At 44.1% G+C, this 26,101-nt stretch overlaps 1 protein-coding gene across 1 annotated transcript in view; it reads left to right on the top strand.

Moving 5' to 3' along the window:
- The first annotated feature begins 13,442 nt into the window (after positions 1-13,442).
- The window catches only part of LOC112221827 (hematopoietic progenitor cell antigen CD34), a 32,799-nt gene continuing 20,140 nt past the window's right edge, over positions 13,443-26,101 (top strand). The window contains exon 1 of the mRNA XM_024384191.2: positions 13,443-13,710. Within this exon, the coding sequence (XP_024239959.1) occupies positions 13,629-13,710 (82 nt within the window). The 5' untranslated portion in view covers positions 13,443-13,628. The remainder of the gene's footprint in view (positions 13,711-26,101) is intronic.

Below are 26,101 nucleotides of genomic sequence, written 5' to 3'. Positions count from 1 at the left end.
TTCTGTTTTTGATTTATTTTTTATTTTTTACAAATTAATTAAATGAAAAGCTTATTTAGTCCTGAACTTATACACATACAATTATCTGTAAGGTCCCTCAGTCGAGCAGTGAATTTCAAACACATATTTAACCACAAAGACCAGGGAGGTTTTCCAATGCTTCGTAAAGAAGCACAGCTATTGGTAGATGGGTAAAAATAATAATAAAAAGCAGACAATTAATATCCCTTTGAGCAAGGATACAAGCGTCCTTCCTAACTCAGTTGCCGGCAGTTGGTGAAACGTACTTAAGTAGTACTTTAAAGTATTTTTACGTAAGTAGTTTTTTGGGGTATCTGTACTTTACTTTAGTATTTATATTTTTGACAACTTGTACTTTACTTCACTACATTCCTTAAGAAAATATTGTACTTTTTACTTTTTATACAAAAAAATGGTGCCAACTGGTTTGCTTAATATAAGGAATTTGAAATGATATATACTTTTACTTTTGATACTTAAGTATGTTTCAAACCAAATACTTTTAGACTTTTCCTCAAGTAGAATTTTACTGGGTGACTCACTTTTACTTAAGTCATTTTCTATTAAGATATCTTTTACTTTTTCTCAAGTATGAGGAAGGGAACCGCTCCGGGATTTCTCCATGAGGCCAATGGTGACTTCAAATCAGTTACAGAGTTTAATGGCTGTGATAGAACACTAAGGAGGGATCAACAAAGTTGTAGTTACTCCACAATACTAACCTAATTGGACAGAGGGAAAAGAAGAAGGAAAACAAATATATTCCAAAACATGCATTCTGTTTGAAATAAGTCACTTTTTGTCCTTAATACAAAGTGTTATGTTTGGGGCAAATCCAATACAATGCATTACTAACTACCACTCTCCATATTTGCAAGCATAGTGGTGGTTGCATCAGGTTATGGTTATGCTTGTAATCGTTAAGGACTTAGGAGTTTATCAGGATAAAAAAGAAACGGAATGGAGCTAAGCACAGGCAAAATCCTCTGAAACCTGGTTCAGTCTGCTTTCCACCAGACACTGGGAGATGACTTCACCTTTCAGCAGGACCATAATCTAGACCGGAGTGGTTTACCAAGAAGACAGTGCAGGTTCCTCAGTGGCCGAGTTAGTTTGGACTTAAATCTACTTGAAAATGTATGGCAAGACCTGAAAATGGTTGTCTAGCAATGATAAACAACCAGTTTGACAGAGCTTGAAGAATTTAGAAAAGAATAATGGGCAAATGTTGCACAATCCAGGTGTGGCAAAGCTCTTAGACTTTCACGCGTGTAATAACAGTAATCCATGCGTTTCGCGTCTAGGAACACGCAGTAATACAAATCAAATGAAGCTTTATTTACACAGCGCATTTCAGACATGGAATGCAAATGCAATGTGCTTCACAGGGGGGAAAACAAAATGATGAACTAAAAAGACTATTCCAGTGACTGGGGGCATAGTAACTAAAAGCTGCCTCTCTATTCCTCTTGGTTCTAGGTTTTGGGATCGTTAAAAGGGCCAGTGCCAGGGGACCTGAGGAACCTACTGGACACACAACTTATGTCCAACATGTATTGGGGTACACAATCGTGGATTGATTTATAAACCAATAGGAGAATATTAAAATGAATTCTAAAACTCACAGACAGCCAGTCCAGAGGCTTTAAACCCGGTGTAATTTGTGCTCTCCGTCTGGTCTTGGCCAGTACCTGCGCTGCAGCATTCTGTTTGTTTTGCAGTTGAGCAATGGCTTTCTTGGGTGGACCAGACAGGAGAGCATTACAGTAGTCATGCCTGCTTGTAATAAAAGCATAGATGAGTCTATATCAGCCTGAGAGAGAAACAGACGCTCCTTGAAACCGAAGTCATTCACCAGAGACCAATGACAGCGATTTGTATTTATTGCGGGTAAAGTTAAACTAAGCAATGACCTAACTGACACAGAGGTAAAGTATCAAATATTCTTGGTCATTTTTTTGAGTTAAGGTATATACACTGAACCAAAAGTTAAATGCAACATTTAAAATGTTGGTCCCATGTTTCATGAGCTGAAATAAATGTTCCCAAAAATATACAAAAATATACTTATTTCTCTCAAATGTTGTGCAAAAAAATTGCATAAATCCCTGTTAGTAAGCATTTCTTCTTTGCCAAAATAATCCATCCACCTGCCAGGTGTGGCATATCAAGACACTGATTAAACGGTTTGATCATTACACAGGTGCAGCTTATGCTGGGGACAAGAAAAGGCCACTCTAAAATGTGCAATGCCACAGATGTCTCAAGTTTTGAGGGCGCATGCTGACTGCAGGAATGTCCACCAGAGCTGTTGCCAGAGAATTTAATGTTCATTTCTCTACCATAAGCCGCCTCCATCGTGGCTTTAGAGAATTTGGAGGTACATCCAACCGGCCTCACAACCGTAGACCACGTGCATGACATCATGTGGGCGATTGGTTTGCTGATGTCAATGTTGGTGGGTTTATGGTATGGGCAGCCATAAGTTCCGGTAGTGATGTGTGGGTTGACTCATAACCCACAGTTCCGTGGTTATATCTGCAGGGTGGGCGGTTTTAGGGTCATGAAATATTGTGTTTTGAAGGAGGGAGGGAGTGTGGGTGGGTGGGTTGAATAAAGAGAAACAATTCATTTAAAAAATCCATAAATGTACAGTACCAGTCAAAAGTTTGGACACGCCTACTCATTCCAGGGTTTTTCTTTATTTTTACTATGTTCTACATTGTAGAATAGTAGTGAAGACATCAAAACTATGAAATAACACAAATGGAATCATGTAGTAACCAAAAAAAGTGTTAAACAAATCTAAATATATTTGAGATTCTTCAAAGTAGCCACCCTTTTGCCTTGATGAAAGCTTTGCACTCTCTTGGCATTCTCTCAACCAGCTTCATGAGGTAGTCACCCGGAATGCATTTCAATTAATGGGTGTTCCTTTTTAACACTTTTTGTTTACTACATGATTCCCCATGTGTTATTTCATAGTGTTGAGGTCTTCACTATTGTTCTACAACGTAGAAAATGGTACAAATAAAGGAAAACCCTGGAATGAGTAGGTTTGTCCAAACTTTTGACTGGTACTGTATAAGGGACTTATTGACATTGGAACCCATTATAGAGCTGTCAAAGCCAACTCCGTCATCCCACACAGACAGACAGTGTGCGAAAGAGCCAAACAACAGGCCGCAACAGAGAAGGCTACACTGTTCGAGTCAATCAACAAGGCTTTAGATTACAGTGGCGTTGCCATTACCACAGACGTGGACGGATGATTTCAACCAAAGGGAGGATTGGGAAGACAGAAGATTGGCAACTGAAAAGTTGTGTCATCACCACCATGGAGTTTGACCCAAACCTGAGGAAGACGGCAGAGACCATCCACGAGCAAATCAGCAAGGAACTCCACGACTTCGGAAATCCAGGTGAACGTCTCTCTAGAATCGCCTTTGTGTCCAAGACGCGAACAAAGGCAGCGCTGCGCAACGACCACTGGATCCGTTACACAGCTTATGTGCTGAACACAGTCCTAAAACATACATTCCAAGAAAAGAAGGCAGTGTGTTCAGGAAGTTTACTGAGATGATGGAAGCATTCAAGAGCCTTGTGACTTACCTAGAGAAGACCAGTGCTGTCACCAACTTACCCAGTGCAGTAATCCAAGATTGCTGGAACAGCAAGGCTGACATGCTGGAGTCGGTCAGCAAGCAATACCCAGAAATAGGACAAATGCTCGAGGACAAAGACCCACTGGATCGAATGAAGGGTATTTACCAGGATGAACTGAGTACTCTCATCGACTTCATGGCAGCATCTGTAGCGCTAGAAGGAGAGATGTACCCCATTCTCCATTTGTTGATGCTCTGGTTTTACAAACTACAACAACACTGTGAGCAACCCATATAACAAACAACACATATGGAGATCCACCCTGCACGGTACATATCCAGGCGCAACCAACTGAAACCTGGCACAGTGAACACTATTCTGTTCCCTAACGGTGCAACCAGAAGAAACTGTACAGCGTATTTTTGATATTTGCGGGTTAGGGTCCGGTGCGGGCCTTAGATTTTCAGTATGTCATATATAGTCTGGCGGATGGGTTATCAATTGCAGGTGGGTGATAGTGAACAAACAGCTGACCTGTGCAGCTACGGACAATGAAAACAATTGCATTTTATCCATGGCAATTTGAATGCACAGAGATACCGTGACGAGATCCTGAGGCCCATTTTTGTGCCATTCATCGGCCGCCATCACCTCATGTTTCAGCATAATACAAGACCCCATGTCCAAGGATCTGTACACAATTCCTGGAAGCTGAAAATGTCCCAGTTCTCCCATGGCCTGTATACTCACCAGACATGTCATCCATTGAGCATGTTTGGGATGCTCTGGATCGACATATTCAACAGTGTGTTCCAGTTCCCGCCAATATCCAGCAACTTCGCACAGCCATTGAAGAGGAGTGGTAAAACATCCCACAGGCCACAATCAACAGCCTGATCAACTCTATGTGAAGGAGATGTGTCGCGCTGCATGAAGCAAATGGTGGTCACACCAGATACTGACTGGTTTTCTGATCCACGCCCCTACTTTTTATTTTTAAGTTATCTGTGACCAACAAATGCACATCTGTATTCCCAGTCATGGGAAATCCATCGATTAGGGTCTAATGAACTCATTTCAATTGACTGATTTTCCTTTTTGTCAGCTGTAACTCAGTAGAATCGTTGCAGTATTGAACTAAACTAAACCCTTTGGAACGCAAGATAAGTTGTGGTTTATTGGTGATCTATAGGCAAAAAAAAAGAAGATATGAGAGAAAAATATTCATTTGTGAAGGTCACCTGATGGTTTGGTCGACGGAGGCACTGAGCAGCTGGCTGCTGTCCTTGCAGGAACTGAGGCAGGTGACACCTTTTACTGTGGGAGTGTTCAAAGCACCGCAAGCACTGGCCACTCTGGATCTTCCACAACCAATCAGAGGAGAGACGAGTTAGTGCAGGTAATGTGAGTATTCACTCAACCCAATGTAAGAGTTTGAACAAAGAGGGAAAAGTGACACTCCCATCATGTCAGTACAGACCTTTTTATATTTCTCTGTGCTGGGCCCCTGTGGCCATCTGCCCCCTGCTGGTACACATAAACAGCACTGTCGTCCATCATTATGACGTTATCCTGCGTCGCACTCACACATACATACACATACATACATACATACATACATACATACATACATACATACATACATACATACATACATACATACATACATACATACATACATACATACATACATACATACATACATACATACATACATACATACATATGCAATATGTCTGAGCTGTGTGAGGAAGCGCTCCTCTTCCACGTCCTTCACGGCAGCCTTGCACCTGAATAAGTCAGTTGTTATACCTGGGGTCAGGAGACGCTGGTGATACTGCCCTTTTAGGGACAGCGGGAAGAGGTCAAAATGCTAATCAGCCGTCTCAAATGTGAGAAATCAAGCTGCTGCAACAGAATAATAAGCCTGGTGGCAGATCAGACTGTGTGCTGAATTAATGTGAAAAAAGAACCTGTGGGTGCCCAGGGGTATGGGAACATGTAACCTTTCCCAGCAGGACCATGAGATGGGAGGGTGCCACTACACTGACCTCCCCAGCCAAGGCCTCAGCGATAGCCGCGTGATGCTTCTCTTTGCTGCTGCCATCTGGGTAGGCCTGGAGGACACACTAAGAAATGACACAAACACAAGACTGCAGGAGCTCGTAAGAGCCCATAACAAACAGACCAAGGTCATTTCTGAGTGACAAATGTCTACTTTTTCCTAGGATTTCAAAAACCAATGATTGCAAAGTTAAGCCAACCATATACCTCATTTGAACCATTTCCACAGAAAGGTTTACAAACATTTACTTGAACAGTGGTAACAGAATGACAGTTCGTTCTGTTTCTGCTGTCATTCTGTTACTAAACTTCATCTGCACTGTTCAAGCAAATGTGTTTTTGTCAAATGATCCTCGTGCGTAGAGGTGTATGGTTTGTTTGACTTTGCAATCATTGGTGTTTGTTTGAGATATACATTTTTAATGCAAGAAATATGAGTCTCTGCACCCCTCTTAACGTGGACTCGCCCTTCTAACACGGGGCTGCCTAATTAACTCTTGACTAACTGATGAACAGTATGACTTACGTAATTGTAGTGGAAGGGCTCCAAAGATGAATGGGTCCCAACCAGCAGTAGAATAATCAGAGCCATCTGGGCGCTGCTTAATTAATTAATCCCACAAGCCTGATCTGGAAACACGGCCAAAGTGGAATCAGTTACAGCCATCTCCCTCTCTTTCTCTAGTAACTCACAGGATGAAACTAAAGTGGAAGTATTGTACTCAATACTGTCGCTGTACTAGTTTCCTCCAAAAACCAATGCACCCAGTTCGTTCTGGGCTTGTAAGTAAGCTTTTCAAGATGAAGTCTACACCGTATGGGTATGTGGTGCATTCGGTGCGTTGTATCCGGTGCATACGACAAATGAAGTTTGATTTGATACCCCAATAATGCCTTTTTCTACTGCATGTACGCTTATACCACATGTGTATAATCAAATCTAACTGTATTGGTATATGATATAAAGGTAGATGGACGTATGTAGTAATTCAAGACAAAGGGGATGACTAAAACCACATTCTTCTGCGCTGACCAGGGTTTAAGCACATACTCATGTTTATCTTACTCATGTTTATCTTTTTTCTCTTTTTTTTCATCCTTTATTCATTCCTCCATTTTGTTCTTGTGCTTTCCTGTTCCTCTGTAGAAGTTAACCCCATAGTTCAGGTCCTCTGTGAGACCCAGAGGACTTTTTTATTCGATTTGTTTTACCCTACACATAAATCACTTCAAGAAGTCTACCCAGCCAGCAAATCACCGCCAATTAGTGGTTGTTATGAGACTCTCCGCTACTCTTTCTCTCTCCCCGTGGCTCTGGCCCTGCACTACAGGGAAGGGTGGAGGAAGGGAGGGAGGGGGAGAAGTGGAGATGATGAGTTATTGAGAAGGATGGATGGAGAGTGAAGGTGAGAGGTCCAAAACGACGAGGCAGTCAAACTCACACTGATGCCAAAATTGGCCAACGTTATAGAAGCAATCGAGAGAGTTCTTAGTAGAAGCATGTTTGTTTCATCTAAGTTGTTGTGTGGCGTTTCATAGAATTTAAGCGGTACAGATGTGTTAGCTGTTTGGTTTATCGTCGTTGGAGATGTTGTTATTATTTTTTGCTGGACTGCTGATGTACGTGCAGGGCTGGGGTGTAACACACTGCCTGTCTCTCTCTCTCGCTGTGCGTGTGTGTGTGAGTGAATGTGTGTGTGTGAATGTGTGTGTGTGTGTGTGTGTGTGTGTGTGTGTGTGTGTGTGTGTGTGTGTGTGTGTGTGTGTGTGTGTGTGTGTGTGTGTACTGGCGGGGCCCTGTGGGTTGGTTTTATGGACAATAAAAGTATGCGCTCTCCTGAGACCAGCTTTATTAAAGCGGAACATCTGTAGGGAGAGGAGAACAGAGAAGCAAAGGAACTTGGCTCTACTCTTCCCTGTTTTGGGAAGTACATTGCAGCCTGCTCCAAATCGATAAAACAAGCAGGGCATGCATGTCAGAAACGAATGGATGTAGATTGAGAGAACAAATCACTTGGACTATATTGCAACTTATTGACAGGCGCCCGGTCATATGGTCAACACTGTTTGGGCTACAATAATAATAAGGTAACATCCACTTTTTAGAATACATGTAGGTGATGTTTACATTAAAATGCAGCGCTGTCTTCCAGGAACATAACGTGGTTGTTGCGAAGGCTACAGTGTCTTTCCTACCTTCCTGTTTGCCTCTGTCTCCCCTGACAGTCACCGAGATGACGCTAGTGGGACAAGTCCGTAGCTGTCCCTCTGCATCAGCAATGGCATCAGGCCTTGGCAGAACCAGGGTTCCCTGATCGGTCTTCCCTCGGGACAGGGCTGGGCTGAACGGGGCCTCGTCATTGGCCAGCTGGACTGTCTGGAGCCTCTCCATTGTCCAGTACTCATAACAGAGCATTTCTATTGGCCTATACCTTTCAGAGCCTTAACACACACACACAGTGTCAAGCCACTGAGATTAGTGAACAGACAAACAGCAGAGAACATTGGACATGCTCAGAGCCTTTCAGTCTTCTGCATCATTGTGTAAGAACCCCGGCTGTGGAGAGATGAGGCTTAGCGCTTCCATCACCTCGTCCATTAAATTGTCGCTCTTTCCACTCCATACAGTGCATTCGGAAAGTATTCAGACTCCTTCCATCTTGCCACATTGTTACTTTACAGAAATCTTATCAATCTACACACACTGCACCATAATGACAAAGTGAAAACAGGTTTTTAGAAATGTTTGCAAATGTATTAAAATTCAAAAACATAAATATCTTGTTTGCTTAAGTATTCAGACCGTTTGCTATGAGACTCGAATTGAGCTCAGGTGCATCCTGTTTCCATTGATTTTCATTGCTGTTCCTACAACTTGATTGGAGTCCACATTTGGTCAATTCAATTGATTGGACATGATTTGGAAAGGCACACACCTGTCAATATAAGGTCCCACAGTTGACAGTGCATGTCAGAGCAAAAACCAAGCCATGAGGTCGAAGGAATTGTCTGTAGAGGAAGGGTACCAAAAAATGTCTGCAACATTGAATGTCCCCAGGAACAAAGTGGCCTCCATCATTCTTAAATGTAAGAGGTGTGGAACCACCAAGACTCTTCCTAGAGCTGGCCGCCCGACCAAACTGAGCAATCGGGAGAGACGGGCCTTGGTCAGGAAGGCGACCAAGACAGAGCTCTAGAGTTCCCCTGTGGAGATGGGAGAACTTTCCAGAAGGACAACCATCTCTGCAGCACTCCACCAATCAGGCCTTCATGGTAGAGTGGCCAGATGGAAGCCACTCCTCAGTAAAAGGCACATCAGCCCGCTTGGAGTTTGCCAAAATGCACCTACAGGACTCTCAGACCATGAGAAACAAGATTCTCTGGTCTGATGAAACCAAGATTGAATTATTTGGCCTGAATGCCAAGCGTCGCGCTTGGAGGAAATCAGGCACCATCCTTACGGTGAAGCATTGTGGTGACAGCATCATGCTGTGGGGATGTTTTTCAGCGGCAGGGACTGGGAGACTAGTCAGGATGGAGGGAAAGATAAATGGAGCAAAATACAGAGATCCTTGACAACCTGCTCCAGAGCACTCAGTACCTCAGACTGGGGCGACGGTTCACTTTCCAACAGGACAATGACCACAAGGACACAGCTAAGACACTGCAGGAGTGGCTTCGGGTTCAAGTCTCTGAATGGCCCAACCAGAGCCCGGACTTGAATCCGATCAAACTTCTCAGGAGAGACCGGAAAATCGCTGTGCAGCGATGCTCCCCATCCAACCTGACACAGCTTGAGAGGATCTGTAGAGAATAATGTGAGAAACTCCCCAAATACAGGTGTGCCAAGCTTGTAGCGTCATACCCAAGAAGACTCGAGTCTGTAATCGCTGCCAAAGGTGCTTCAACAAAGTACTGAGTAAAGGGTCTGAATACTGTAAATGTGATATTTTAGCAGGTTTTTTATAATTCATTTGCAAACATTTCTAACCTGTTTTAGCTTTGTCATTATAGGGTATTAATAAGGCTGTAACGTAACAAAATGTGGATGAAGTGAAGGGGTCTGAATACTTTCCGAATGCACTGTACGTGGGAGAGGACTGGACTCTGGTCAGGGTCTCCTGTTAGTGACGAGATTTACAGCAGAGAAATCCCCAGCTGCCACAATCACAAGGTCAGGAAAGCCTTCACATTGACTCTGACTGCTGGGAAAGTCACGGTGCCTGCTGCCACAGTGATGGGTGCTCCTGGCTGGGGAGGGTGTGTGTGCACGTTGTGACGCCCCTCCCACTCTGTCTGCCGTATTCTTTCTCTTTGCTCTTGTTTTCCTTATTAGGATGTTGGCGGGCGGAACTGGGAGGGTCGTCAGCGACATGGGACACACCTGGGCCCGGGTGTGTCCCGGGATAAATACACCTCTTCCCCATTCATTGAGGAGACTCTCTCCATGCAGACACACTGATAGAGTTTGGTTGTGGCATGTTTGTTTGTTTGCTTTGCCACCTTTCAACACCACTCATTACACACACCATTGTTAATTGTATTTACGTTACCTCAATAAATATATTTGTGTTATTCCTAATCTCCACGTCGTCTCCCTGTTTGTTACAGACTTCGAGCCGGTTCGTGACAAGATGGGGCTCGTCCGGGATCATAAGGTAGCTTCCTAGACATTTTGTCGTACAGCGCTTTGTTGCGTTATGAAGGACTGATACTAGCGTCGTTGGGATTACCAGTATGTGTGTTGTGTTTGGGAGACACTCGGGAGGTGCTTTTGTTTGCATCTTTTGTTACAGCTTTTTTTGAGTTGTAATGTTTGGTGCCCAGAATTGGTTGCCTTTGTTTGTTTGGTAAACTTGCCACTGCGGTGGATAGTTGTGTGCTGCGTTGGAGAGAGTACATTGGTTAGTTTCCAGGCCCCTAACCAGGCTGGAGACTCTTGCTCTACTCGCTGTTGGGACATCGGTCCAAGGAGGTGAGTACAGTCGGCTGTGTACCTCAGTCGGAGATTTGAGTAGAGTGGTGACACTTGCTACCTGGAGCTATAGCCTTTTTCCCCCATTAGGCTTAGCGACGTGTTTCACTTTGGAATATGTTGGACATGGTTATTTTGTGTGGTGTCTGTGGCCTGAGGGGGCACATCCGTGGATTGGGGGAATCTGCCAGCGTGCTGGGTGGTTTATTTCCTTGCCAGCTGGCTACATTGCATAATTACCCACCGCAAATCCGCATGAAGACTAGGGTTGAGTTACTGTAGGTTTTGGGGAAGCTCCATATATATCTCATCTCTCTTCTGTGGTGCCAGGTGTGATTGTCATTTCTCTGGTTGTGGTCTGGTGTGCTCAGCAGAGGGGAAAAGCAATATTATTTTTGGGGAGGTATTTACTTGTGACGGTGGCGTCTAATGTAGACGAGTTCATTCGCTTTCCGTCAGAGGAACTGTTAGAATGTTGTACTAAAGAACAGCTGTTGAAGACCGCTGAACACTAAAAGGTTGAAATTAGTGATAAATGTCAACAAAACAATTGTTAGGTTGACATTGAGAGCCAATCGGATGGAGAGTGGTATTGTTGAAGTTACCGATGGGGCAGCCTCTGCCGAGGACTCGCCGCCTCTCCGTCTCGTTACAACAGCTGCTCCATCTGTTAGCAACAGTAGTCGTCTTTTTGAACAGCAGAAAGAACTGCTTCTGTTACAGCTAGAGTATGATCGGGTAAAGTATGAAAAGGAATTGGAATTTAAACGTGCTATAATCAAGCTGCGACAGTTAGTTAAGGAAGGAAAGCTCTCAGGGGACAGTTTGCTCTGGGAAGGTGACCCAGATTTATCTAGGGGTCGCTCCTCTCTTGGTCGTGCCCCAGACTCATTTGATATTGTTGGAAACTTACGTATGTTGCCAAAATGTCATGAGAAGGACTCTGAGACACTCTTTTTGTTGCAGCTCGTTGCTGACTAGCTTGCTCGTGCGCCCTGTTCCTGAATGTCTACGTGACTGATCACTGTTTATTTTGTTTGGTATTGTCCTGTTCTGTCGCTCCTGTCTGTTCTCTTCTGGTCTCGTTTTCTTCTTTCCTCTTAAAGGTTGCTTCCTGTGCGCAAAGGTTGCGTGAGGTCTGGGGAGGATGAGGTTGGCTGGGACAAGTGGAAGTGTGAACACATACCCCCTTATCAATTTGGGATGCAGGCTGGGTCAATTACTAGGATCCAGGGCAGTATTTGTTTATGTGTGACTGGTATGGTGTTCCGGGGTCCTTGTTGGTCCCTGGTTTTATGGGGGGGTGACGCCCCTCCCACTCTGTCTGCCGTTTTCTTTCTCTTTGCTCTTGTTTTCCTTATTAGGATTTTAGTGGGCGGAACTGGGAGGGTCGTCAGCGACATGGGACACACCTGGGCCCGGGTGTGTCCCGGGATAAATACACCTCTTCCCCATTCATTGAGGAGACTCTCTCCATGCAGACACACTGATAGAGTTTGGTTGTGGCCTGTTTGTTTGTTTGTTTGCTTTGGCACCTTTCAACAGCTCTCATTATCACATTTATACACGCAACCACTCACTCACACTGCTGATTACTGACTACACACACCATTGCTAATTGTATTTGCGTTACCTCAGTTAATAAATATATTTTTGTTATTCCTGATTTCCACCTTGTCTCCCTTTTTGTTGCAGACATCGAGCCGGTTCGTGGCAGCGTGTGCGCTCGGGAATGTGTGTACTACGATGTAGTCTGCTCAGCATTTAGAAAGGGTGGGCTTGAGGAAAGGGTCAGTAAAGGGATCGGATTACCACACCCCAGTCAGTCCCTAAAGAAAGTGAACATACACAGGGACTAGCAGGAGTGTCCCAGTCCCCGACACTTGCCTGCTCTTGCGTTGATTCAGCCCCATCTGGCCCGATTGTTTCACCAGCAATTTTGCAGGCAATCCCCAAGAAACACCAGTCTGGCTGCATTTACAAAGAGAGAGAAAATAAACTGCTGGATCCCAAATGTTGCTTGGATTAGGGTATGAGATTGCAAAACACTGTGTTTGCATATGGCATGGGTGTATAGGGTGATTTTGTTTGTGTGGGGATTTCTGTGGGTGTGAGCAGCCGCACCGGACATAACTGACTCACCAGTCCAGGGACAAACTTAAAGCCCAGGCGGAGTAGAATGGAGTGATGTGGAGAGATGTGATGTTTGATGCAATGCACTGCTACAGGCCTCTGAGCTATGCAGCACAATATTAAGCAGGCGGGCAGACCAGGGGAGATCGCTTCCTGTTTACCAGGGGCATCTTCAAAGGAGAACTGATCAGGCAAGCCCATCCAGAGCCAACAGGCTGACTGGGATGTCTCAGTTAGGGTTAGATACAGCGAGTCATGTTATGGTCTACTCCAAATATACAGCGCAGGTGCTAGTTCACATGTATCGTAAAGCTTGATTTTAGGGATCATTAAAAGAATGCACAGTTTAGATGGCATACTACTCTCGGCAATAGCTTTCCAGGTTTGTGGAAATAGCTGGATAGGTTTGCTGATCCAGACAACAGCGCACAAATTCTGAATAGACAGATGTGATAATGCACACCCGTATTATATTACCACTCACACAGACCTACTACGCCCTGCTCACGCCCTGAATCACTTTCTACACACACACGCGCACACACACACACATGAAAACGTCCAGCTGCATGAGAAGAGTTTAACTCAGCCAGTCAGAAAAGGGGTGTGGTGAAGGAGACTGAGAAGGAGGGATAGAGAGAGAGGGGGCAAAGGAGAGAGGCCATATGAAACCAGCAGAGCATAAGCCACGCTTTATCCTGCCAGTCTGTCCCGCTCTGCGAGCACAGGAAACACGCGACTCCCCCAGCCCTCACTCACTCATTCATCACGCTCTTTCACACACTTCTACAGACACACACACACACAGCGGCTCACAAAGGACTGGAGGATGGCTGTGTCCATGAGAAGAATGAATGGGTCCTGGAGAGGGATGGCTCTAGCCCTGGTTCTCTGTACTCTGCTCCTACACAGTGAGTACTACACCTCTTAAAGCCTCCCCACCTGGCTCTGTGTCTTAGATGCTCAGTCTTAAACTATGGTTGAGTCAGTAAGCGAACTCTTGTAGTCCTTTGTCTTCTCTCTGAATCTGAGACGCTAGGAGAGAGTTAGAAGGTGCCCAAGGCAGAGTACGGGGGAGAGAGTTTGTGAGCAAGCAGGATGACGCAACATGAACTCGTAACTTAAACTTTATGCCAAGATGTGAACGTGCCAATCAAATGTACCATGATGTAATTCCCAGCACCTTAAATAGCATGTGAGTTTTCTCACAAGTGTGTTCAGCAATGCTTGTGTTATTATGTGACATGAAGCAGTTTGGAGAGTTATGGGGCTGGTGAAAAGTTGTAGCGGTGGCCAGCTGACAAAGGGGCCTCATGCAACTGCTCTGGAGTGGAAAGCTGCCGTTGAGAATAATTGGAGACTACATCCTGAGAAGGGTTTGTGTGTGTGTGAACATAAAGATGTTTCATTGTCACATACACCGGATAGGCGCAGTGAAATGTGTTGTTTTACAGGGTCAGACAGAGTAGTACTACGCCCCTGGAGCAAATTAGGGATAAATGCCTTTCTCAAGTGCACATTGACAGCTTTTTCACCTTTGTCGGCTCAAGTATTTCGAACCAATGCTCTAACCGCTGGTCTATCTGCCGTGTGCGTGCGTGCGTGCGTGCGTGCGTGCGTGCGCGCGTGCGCGTGCGTGTGTGTATGGGTGGAGAGCAAGCTTTTTCCAAAACAGGCTCCGCTCATTTCAGAAACATGGAGGTCCATTAAGCATATTGTATTCAGACATAATTTTCTTAAAATGGGGAAATATACTTCTGGCATCTCTGCAGTGTGTTTGGGAGTCTTTCCATCTGCGTCCAGAAGTTTAATCGGAGGAGGAAGCTTATCCTGTGTCTGATTTCCTGCTTGTCCTCTGAAGATGCAGGATGTGTGTGTGATGGGGAATTGCCTGTACATTATCTGTTGATTCAGCAGGATGTAAAAATAGGTCCCTTAACGGACGCCCCTTAGGTTGGTGGCAACCGTCAAACTGTATGTGTGGTGGGGATTTCTGTTTAAACGGGGACCTCTTTTTCCCTCATGTTGGGAAGGTGAGAGTAGAAGGTTCAGCAGTCTGGTCCAAATCACATCGTTAAGTCTGTTAATATAGATGATAATTGCAGAGTGTTGTGGCTTGGAGAGTTTAGTACCGGCTCATCTGGGCACAGGGACAGTAAAACATTAGTTCTCTGGCACATTGTGAACACTATGCCAGACCAACCAGGAGGAGGAAAATAAATGGTGTAGGGCTTAATGTTACCCCGAAGTGGACCAGAAGGCGTCCGAAAGAACACGCTCTATACACACGGCACATTGGAAAGGCGCATGTGTCTCGAACCGGCTCGAAGTTCCTAACAAAAAGGGAGACGACGTGGAGATAAGGAATAACACAATGTATTTATTCACTAAAGTAAACTAAATACAATTAACAATGGTGTGTGTAGTCAGTAATCAGCAGTGTGAGTGAGTGGTTGCGTGTATAAATGTGATAATGAGGGGTGTTGAAAGGTGCCAACGCAAACAAACAAAACAGCCACAAAAATGCCACAACCAAAATCTATCAGTGTGTCTGCATGGAGAGAGTCTCCTCAATGAATGGGGAAGAGGTGCATTTATCCCGGGACACACCCGGGCCCAGGTGTGTCCCATGTCGCCGACGTCCTAATAAGGAAAACAAGAGCAAAGAGGTAGAATACGGCAGACAGAGTGGGAGGGTCGTCACACATGCCGATTGGAGCAGTCTGGTTATTAGATTCACAAGATTTTAATGGAAGTTCATTAAGGGACAGCCCCCCCTCCCCATAGGTCATGAAGGATGCGGTTTACTTTTTAACTTTTGGCATTAAACAGCTATAGTGTGATTTTTTTCCTTTTGACTGTATCATTGGAGAGTACCCAAACAAATGGTTAGATGTTCAACTAACTATCAACTATTTAGGTTTATAATGTGAAACTGGTTGAATCAGAACACTACTGTACGTCAGTAAAATGTTACCATTCCCGTTTCAGGTTAGCAGCTTTTTCAGCTCTTGCTTTTCACTTAGAGAATCAATAGCACAGAGGTGTTGCCACAAGTCCCCCCTATCTCCTCCCCCATTCCAGACACAGCCAACCACGCTCCACTGGTCACACTCACCTGCAACATAGTTGACACTTGTGCCAAAGGCACTGCTATGTGAATTTGCCAATGAATGCTCAGCATTTGGAACATATTTGAAAAACCTCTGCCAAACTCAGAACATAAACGGCTGTAGATTGTTGCCAGGGTGATTCAGTTCTGTGTGTGTGGCCGAGATCATTGGCATGTTTTGTAGAAGCTGGTGGTACTGCTTTTGAAATGTAAAGATATTCACGCTCCTGATGAGTCTATAGAGAGGCCATGTGTTCCATATCAGCCCCCTGTTATTGACACTTTTCTGTCCCTTTTCTAAACTACATGAAGAGGTTGGATGTTAAGTTCCACGAAAATGACATATTGTCAAAGAGAAATACTATTTTAATGTTTCACAGTGAATTAACATTGTATCTATATTGGGGAGGGGTTTTTATCATGTCTTGGTAAGTTGATGAATCCAGCATCAGTCCAGAGGACAGTTGTGGTCTTCTTCTTGAAGGGTATTTGCTGTGGATAAGGTTTAATCAATGACACAGTGGAATTAGGGCCAGTGATGTAATCAACCCTGGGAGGAGAGGCAGCTGATTCCAGAGTTCTATTAAATAACCTTGTTTGTGCTTCTACTCAAAAGAGCCAAACATGAGCCATTACAGTACAGGCCTCTGGCTATATCTGGAAACTAATAAACTCATACCCCAAGGGCCACTGGGCTTATCTTTCATACAAACATGCATGTTTGTGGATAGTCTGATGGCAGCATAGCATGGAAAGCCTCTGGGGAGATATCATTGAGGTCAACCACATGACCCCCCCCAAGACACTGGAGCTCCACTGTGGTAAGTTACAGTTGGAAGCTACAGTTAGTTGGACCGTCATCTGCACCAGTTGCAGCGTGGCTATGGTGACTCAAGGTTTATCGTGGGTAACTGAGATGGGAGTCCTCTGTAACTGTAGTCATTGGGGCTCCTAAGCACCTGACCACAGAAGGCCATGCATTCCAGTGGTAGATGCAGGGCTCAGATGTTACAGCAGGAATGCCAATGCAAACCTTTTTAGAGGTGTCTACCACTGAGACCAACAACCCAACCAACCAAAATTGGTTGTGTGAAAGTTCACACAACTTTCATTAGGTCGCGCGGCAAGTGTTTTTGTAACACAAAAACTGTCCAGTCGTGCTGATGATAATAGAATTTTTGTACCAAATATTTGCCTGATGTTCTAAGAACGTTCCTAGAAAACATTTAATCTGTTCTTTTAAGGTTCCCAGAATGTTTCATTAAGTTGTGGGAAAAAATATGTTCCCAAAACACAAAAACTGTCCAGTTGTGTGGATGATTCTAAAATGTTTATTTTTAGGGGTTGCAAAAAAAATTCACCTGATGTTACAAGAACGTTAGCGGAACGCATTTAGTCTGTTCTGTAAAGGTTCCCAGAACGTTTCTTTAGCTTGTTGGAACATTGTGGGGATATGACGAAAGAAAGTTTTTTTTTTTATACACACTAATAATTCGATAATCATAATAGTCCAAATGGAATACGCCGACTTTAAAACATCTGATTTTCTGAGCAGTCTTTCAGACGATCAGGACAAGTAAATGGTTTTAATCGTGTTCCCGCGGTGTATTTGAACTACGCAGGTGCCAGCACCAGCAGCACCAGCCTCCCTCTTATGCGCGAGTGAAGTGAGTTTTGAAAAACTCAAAATATACGTCTTTAAAATAGTTTTCACACACAAACTTCATATGTCCGTTATTTTCTGGAATAGGCTTCTCAAAAATAGCATGGTTGCTGTGGTGGAACGTTTTATTTTGATTGGCGATTTTCCTGCATTTGTCAAAGTCCTATCAGGTAGTCTGAGTTCAGATGTGTTCATGTACACAGGGTTATTAGTGAAATCATTCGTCTTACAAAACATTCAAATATTTAAATAAAACTATATTAATCTGAATATTCACAATTATCATATTATTGTGTGCATGTAACCAGTGGTGGCCCGTCATCCAGGGTAGGTGGGGCTCCGCCCTAACTGTTTTGAGACCCACATTTTTAGCAAAGAAATATACTTTGGGGGGGGGGCTTGCCTGTTTTGCATGTTATTTTGGCATTAATACATGTCACATCAGTTTGCAAACAATGTCAAAAATATACATCATTGAGTTAATAAAGCTGCATACAAACATGGTCTCTTTTGTTTTCTGGAGTAAGGCAGCTCCAAAATGCAGGTTTTTCAGCCTAGCGCAGTGCTTTCTGTGGTGGTGGGGCAGCCAGCAGAAAATAGGAGCGATTGGCTTAATGTTCTGTCACTCATGGGGACACTATGTCACCACCAAGTGTAAGTCCTTGGTAAGGGTAGACATCGAAAGTTCAAGCCCTTTGGGTCAGGTCATAGTTACATTAGTAGTGCCCTTCCAAGAAGGCTCAAGGTCATTGGCCACAGATAAAATTACATCAAATCACGTTATATGTACAGTAGCTTTGATTGGACTGATGTCAACATCTAACTTTTAAAATCTTAGCTAGCAGTCATCATGAATCAAGTCGACAATCTACTGGCAAATCCTTTTTAAATTATAGATAAAATGTATTGGTGCTCATCGGCCATTGGACATAAACATTACACAACAAGTCACGAACTCAACAATGAGTGGTTTGAAAGGAATTGGTGACAGTGGCTAACGAGCTCCGACTGGGAAAATCAGTGTTGAACGGTCATCCAACTCGGAATTGTAAATCCGGCCTCTTTCTCTTTCGTTGATGAAATGAAGGACCGACGCACATTTCCATTTTTTTTTAAATGTAACCTTTATTTAACTAGGCAAGTCAGTTAGCAACAAATTGTTATTTACAATGACAGCCTATCCAGGCCAAACCCTCCCCTACCCCGGCCAAACCCTCCCCTACCCCGGCCAAACCCTTCCCCTACCCCGGCCAAACCCTCCCCTACCCCGGCCAAACCCTCCCCTACCCCGGCCAAACCCGGACGACTGTGCACCGCTCTATAGGACTCCCAATCACGGCCGGATGTGAGCCAGCCTGGATTCGAACCAGAGACTGTAGTGAGGCCTCTTGCACTGAGATGCAGAGCCTTAGGACCACTGCGCCACTTGTCAAACATGTCTTATATGCTGCTGCATAAATGATGTAATATGCCAGGAAGATATGTATACTGTAGCTAAGAAAGTAATACTAAGTGTATGTTGTGTAGTAAGCTGGGTTAGGCTTAGTTATTGACTACGTCCATCCTAGCTCGCTCATTAATGTCTTAATCGAAATTGTGGATGGCCTCTTATCCGCTTGTCGTCCCCTTATGCCATAGTTTGTACATCTCAATTGTCAGTAGAAACCATATTTTGTTTAAGCAAGTCAGCCATATCAGCTATGGTTTTTTTTAAAGGCCGTAAATGAGGCTGAATTAACTGTTTCGCTGCCAGACAAGGCTCTGCTGATAGCCAGGTGTAGCAGTGGTAAGATGTTGGGACTGCTGTTGGGACAGCTTTATGTAGGCCCTAACAGTTTATGGGCAACGTTTGTCACCGTTATAGTTCAATTCATGTATTGTTTAGTGTTGTGGCTTTGCTGGCATGCATCCCACGTTGTTTGTTTTTTGCCTCACCATGACATACATGCTCAAATCGCCACTGCATGTAACCGTACTCTGAACCAACTCAATGGTGTGTTGAGCTAACCCGACGTTCTCTTCATATCCAAGCCTGCTGTTTAAACTACGCACTTTCCTCACGAACACTGATATCGTTTGTTTCCGTTTCCCACTGCTTTGATTCAGCATCTAGACAGTGTCAAATATGCATCACCGAAACGGACTGGGTCATAAATGCTGCATGATGTCATATCAACGCCTCTTGGAATACATGAACGCGAGGAGCCGTGGCGTCTGTAGAGAGGGGGGAATCTAGCTCTTACCTTTACAGCTATATGGAGAAGAGAAAATTACACTTGAATGTGTTTTAATTTCACGGTTGGGTTGGTACTCCAGTAGCTGCTAAATGTGCCACTAACTCAGTGCTTGTGGCACAGTGGAGTGAGCCATTGCATTCCAAAGTATTTGCATCCATTCCGAACGGCTGAAGTTGGACAGACACAATGTTCATTCCTATCATTTGGGGGAATTCCAATCCTGTGCTCTCCTCACACCACGTCCGTCTGAGTATGTTGTCTCTATGACAACCGCTTGATTGATGTTTTGACAGCCCGGCTAGACATTCAGGTTAGCAGTGAAGCATAAAGTCTGGACAAAAATACGGACACCCAAAGCAGCACAGTGAAGACCAACACAAAGAGGAGTGATGGCTCTATGTTTGAGCCGGTTGGACGCCAGAGTACCCGTAGTTGGAGTGGGATCGGTTCTGAATCTCGTTTCTGTGATATAAACTAACGGACAAAATACAAAGTTCAGTTTAAGGAGAGGCATTCCATTGCCAATGGGGAGATAAGATTGTGCCCTTCAAGTCTCCATGCTTTGACTCTGCAATGCTCTCAGACAACATCTCCGGCCAACATAAACAAGGGCAGAATATTGGCACATTTTCTCATGGCCCTCGGATATTGACTAGCATTCCATCAGTCCCAAGTCAGAATGGTTAACGTTGGACTCACGTCATCCAGAGTGGGGTGTGGGGCTTTTTACGTAACCGGCTGGCAGATAACGGTCTTATGACCGAGTGAGAGCAGGGTGTTGGGTGTGTGTCCTCTTTGGACTAGAGCTGGATGACAGTTAACTGGCAGTTTCCTCAGTGGTTTTGTAAAGACAAATATGTACCAGTCAAAATGAAGTTGAAATCATCTTGTTTGTCGGTGTCATTTCTGGTTCGAGGGCCCGACAGGAAATGTTCTCACAAACAAACACAATCGCTCCCCTTTGTCCAGTCGATTACCTCGAACTCTGGACTATATCAACACACACGCGCCATATCAAAGACCTCCTCCAATAACAAAGAGCCGTTCTCTTCAACAGAAAATCTCCATTTGGGCATTGGCTTCTATCAAAACTTAAACGAAGGCAACAAACCCAAGGTTAAGCACAATCACTACTGCCGACAATTACCTTTCCAGGACAAGGGATTGGACAAAGACAAAAGACTGTAGACTCTAGCAACAATATTTACCCAGCTAAACAGTCTTAATGAATTAGAGACGGTGTGTTACCATTCAAATATTGCTCTCATCATTATGACTGTTTCTAGCAATCTTTTTTGTTCCTTATTCCCCTGGCACAGTTTTACAACTGTTGTGGCTTTAACAAAATCTGCATCCCAAATACCACCCTCTTCTCAACATGGTGCACAACTTTTTAACAGAGCCCTATGTACCCTGGTCAAAATGATTCCACTCCACTAGGGAATTACGGTGGCATTTGGGATTATACCAAGGAGCAACAACATTCAACTTCTCTCCGCCACATTCTCTTTCATTTCAACTTACCACTGCAACCTGCCAGAGAGAAGAAACATTTTGGGAGCTTCTAGACAACACTCCTCCAGACTAAAGTCAGTGAATCTAATGAACAACCATGAAATTAGGGGACATTTCAAAACACCGACATGGACTCACGCTGTGTCTGTGCGTCTTTCTCCAATGCTTACATGAGCTCAGCCTCTGTGTTGAAACCGTATCACAAATTGAACTCATGGTCATTTGACGTCACAGATTGTCAGAATAGAAAACCACAGTGGGTTTACAAGAACAGTAAGTGTATGGCAAGTGTACATCGAAGGCAAGACATGCTTGTCAAGAGAAGGCAGAGTGAGGCACGGCTCTCAAGGGTGTTTAGTTTAGCCTGGGGAACAAAGGATTTTTAATGAGGGTTGGCTGAGGCCCTTTCACTGCTAGAGTAATTGCTCCTGGTAATTAATGTTCAGCTAGAAACTCGTTGGGGCCCTTTATGTTGCTGGCTAATTTGAAAACATAAGATTACATCCTGTTCCTGCTTTTAATGGCACTTTCTCTGTGTGTGTATATGTGTGTGTGTGTGTGTGTGTGTGTAGGGGCCCTGGTGTCTGGGAAGGTCTCAATGTGCAGGGTAATGAGGGCGTTTAACCAGTCAGTCTTTTATTCTTCACTCCCTAAACCACTGCATAAAGCCATCCAGTGGAGGAGGACTATAAATGTAGATATCCTAAACACAGCCTCTCCCCATTCTCTTCCCACTCTGATGTCAAAAAGCTGTGGGAACTCATCCAGCAAAATCTGCACTCAGCAACAGTAACAGCCCAGGCAGCTTTGGTTCTGACAGTGGGAGCTGTGAGGCGAGGAACAGGCCTGTCAGAGCAGCTGGTATTTGGTCTGTATCCCAAATGGCACCCTATTCCCTACATAATGCACTACTTTTGACTGGAGCTCTATGGGCCTTGGTAAAAAGTAGTACACTATGTAGGGAATAGGTTGCCACTTGGGATGCAACTTTGGTGTAGAGGAGCGAGGAGCCGGCCCAGTCCTATCCTTCAGTAATGAGATGAATGGACTATTTAGGAAACAGAGGCTTAAGTTACGGAGGGGCTGCCTGCCCAAACTATTTTGATGAGAGCGTTGTTAGTGCTGGAAAAATACCATGCCCATTTATTAAGCTTATAACAAAGCCTCATCCACATTCAGGCCTTTTTAGCCCTAGAATTGATTTCAAAAGCAGATTTATGGAAATTGATTCTTGGCATAGTCCACAACAAAGTTTTGACAGTCACAATATATAGAAATATGCCTGTGGCAGTATAGAACCTTACATGTAGCCTATGAGTGATGGCTCTCTGTCGTTATGAGGTAACTGGTGAACCTGCTGTGTGTGTTTCTATGGGAGGCCTGCTGGGTATTATCGATGGCCCCAGCATACTCACCTCTGAGGCTTAGTGAAGTCTCAGCATGCCGCGTGCCGTGAGAGCCATATCCTGTCCAAGGATGTGCATGGATCATAACATTCCACCGTCGGTTGCGAAAAACACTTAGATGGTGCCACAGTGGATAGCAGACGTTTTACAGGCTGCTGACCAATTCTGCTATTGTTTTTTGTTGTTGCTGATTTTAACTTGTTCGAGTCTATCCTATCAACGGGACTTGAACTGTAATGTTCTTTGTTTCAAGGAGTTGCCCCCACAGTGACCAGTACAGATGGACTTGGTTGACTTGCTGACTAGTAGGAATGGGATCCCTTTTCAGCCTCCGTGGAAATCCACCCTGGCCTGGGTCTGAGGCGGGGTGGGGGAGGGGGGGCCTCTATTAGGAGAACACGAGACTTCAGTTTTATAGCGCAATTGAAATTGAAAGAGAATTACCAATTGAGCCGACATACAGTATCAGTCAAATGTTTGGACACACCTACTCATTCAAGATGTACTATTTTCTACATTGTAGAATAATAGTGAAGACATCAACTATGAAATAACACTTATGGAATCTTGTAGTAACCAAAAAAGTGTTAAACAAATCAAAATATATTTTATATTTGAGATTCTTCAAAGTTGCCACCCTTCGCCTTGACAGTTTTGCACAAAGAATATTCCAAAACATGCATTCTATTTGCAACGAGGCACTAAAGTAATACTACAAAAAATGAATACAAAGTGTTATGTTTGGCGCAAATCCAACACAACAAATTACTGAGTACCAATCTCCATATTTTCAGCATAGTGGTAGCTGCTTCATGTTATGGGTATGCTGGTAAATTGTTAAGGACTGGAAAAATCTTCCAGATAAAAAAAGAAACAGAATGGAACACAGTCAAAATCCTAGAGGAAAACCTGGCTGTCTGCTTTCCACCAGACACTGGGAGATGAAATCACCTTTCACCAGGACAATAACCTTAAACAGAAGGCCAAATCTACACTGGAGTTGCTTACCAAGAAGACAGTGAATGTTCCTGAATGGCCAAGTTACCGTTTTGACTTACATCTGTTTGTAAATCTATGGCAAGACCTAAAAATGGTTGTCTAGCAATGATCAACAACCAACTTTGACAACTTGAAGAATTTTGAAAAGAATACTGGGCAAATGTTGATCTTAGACTCACTGAGAGACTCACGGCTGTAATCGCTGCCAAAGGTGATTCTAACATGTATTGACTCAGGGGGTTGAATACTTATCTAATCAATATACTATATATTAATGTGTATTTTTTTTCCCATGTTTTTTAAATTTAAAAAAAAAAAATTACAAATGTTTGCATTTTTATTCTCCTTTTGACATTAGTATTTTGTGTAGATCATTGACAAAAAAAGTGACAATTAAATACATTTTAATCCCACTGTAACACAATAATGTGGGAAAAGTCAAGAGGTGTGAATACTTTGAAGGCACTGTATATGTACTTATTATCGCTAATAATGCTGTGTGCCTTTTTAAAAATCTATAACTGTGGTTCCTGTTGTTGCAGGAACTGCCATCTATGTCAGTCTGCTTGTGGAACTGAGGTTGTGGTTAACAAAATGTACCTGTTAGCGTGCATTAAGGCACATCACCCGAGGGAGGGGGAAGTTCCCGAGCCCAGAAAAAATAAATATTGGTTCATAAGCTTAGCCAAGTGTGCCTCCTTTGTGAGTGTCTCCAGAAGCTGACGATGCATTGACAAACGCATTCTGTCCAAGAAGTATTAGTGCACTGTATTGACGAAGTAACTGCTGTGTCAATGAAGTACTGCTTAATAGTCTTGCCGTCCTAAGGAAGTTCTGTTTGTGTATTATTTGAGTCCGCCTCCCCTTCAGTTTGGAGGTGAGCCCAAGGGTGTAGGCCGAGCCTGAGGCCTGTCTGTCTCTGAGTGGCTTCTGACGTCAAGGGGCTCCTGATCGTCTGCCTGAGACTAGGCAGGGCTAGGGAGAGAGACAGACAGGGATTCCCCAGGGAGACTGACATCTGCAGTGCTGAACCCCACCCTGTTGGAGGCCCCCAGGACCCTACCCTGCTACAGGCCAGGCCACATCCACAGCCCTCCCCAGGCCCTAATTACAGAGGGGTTAGAGAGGCCATGCTCTCTGCGTGACCCTTTAATTCAGTGTGGAGATGTTTGTTTTGGTTCAGTCTCTATTCTCCTTCCCCACCCTGCATCTCTTACACTAGGATAACAAAAAGGGTCAGAGATGGCTATCGCAATGGGAAAAGGTTTCGGAAGGAAGAGTAGAGGGGGCGAGGAAGAGACAGGGACACGTGAGAGTAAGTGCGAATAGCAGACATCTTCACAATAAATCAGCAAAAACGTAATAATATTTACATGACATTTTAGTCATTTTCAGACGCTGTAATACCAAAAGCAAGCATCTACAAAAGAGCCCAGTAAATCATGGTTTAATGGTCTGTAATTGAGGCATTGTGGTGGGCGACGAAAGCAGACAGATACGTGGCATGGCCAGTGGTGCAGAGTAAACATGATGCCACACAGTTTGTTGATCTCTCCACACGGCATTCCTCCTGGCTGGGCTGGGGAGTCGGCCGCGTTCAGCTAGATCGTTTACAGCAGCCAAATGGCAAAAGTCACTCAAACCTCAGTCGTGTGCTCCTTAGACCCTCCTGGGGATATGGGGGGGACACTGGGTCATTTTCTAGTGCAAGGTCAAACACACGGATACCAAACGCACACATGAAGATTCACTGGGGCTTGAGGTGATTGAACATGTTCCACTGTTCTCCATGACCTCTTCTATTAGGCGTGCTCATCAAGACGTCTCTCTGTTTCCGTTCAAATAAAAGTGTACTGGTTGCGTGCACAGTTTAGCTGATGTTATAGCGGGTGCAGAGAAGTGCTTGTTTTACTAGCACCTAACAGTGCAGTAAAATGTCAAACAAGTACACAAATAATCAACAATAGAAATCAAGAGATGTCAATGAATCCAGTTAACAACTCGAACACTATCAGTAATCCAAATGCAATCTATGCGTATATACACCAAAAATATATACTAAGATTGGTTCCTGGATGTACACAGAGAGCAACATTAATAATATGCATGTCAATCTCTCCTGGCTCAAAGTGGAGGAGAGATTGACTTCATCACTACTTGTATGTGTGAGAGGTATTGACATGTTGAATGCACCGAACTGTCTGTTTGAACTACTGGCACACAACTCGGACACCCATGCATATCCCACAAGACCTGCCACCGGAGGTCTTTTCACAGTCCCCAAGTCCAGAACAGACGATGGGAGGCGCACAGTACTACATAGAGCCATGACTACATGGAACTCTATTCCACATCAAGTAACTCATGCAA

Source organism: Oncorhynchus tshawytscha, linkage group LG22 (assembly GCF_018296145.1).
Source record: "Oncorhynchus tshawytscha isolate Ot180627B linkage group LG22, Otsh_v2.0, whole genome shotgun sequence".
Lineage (NCBI taxonomy): Eukaryota > Metazoa > Chordata > Actinopteri > Salmoniformes > Salmonidae > Oncorhynchus > Oncorhynchus tshawytscha.
This window is presented reverse-complemented; position numbering and strand designations above follow the sequence as displayed.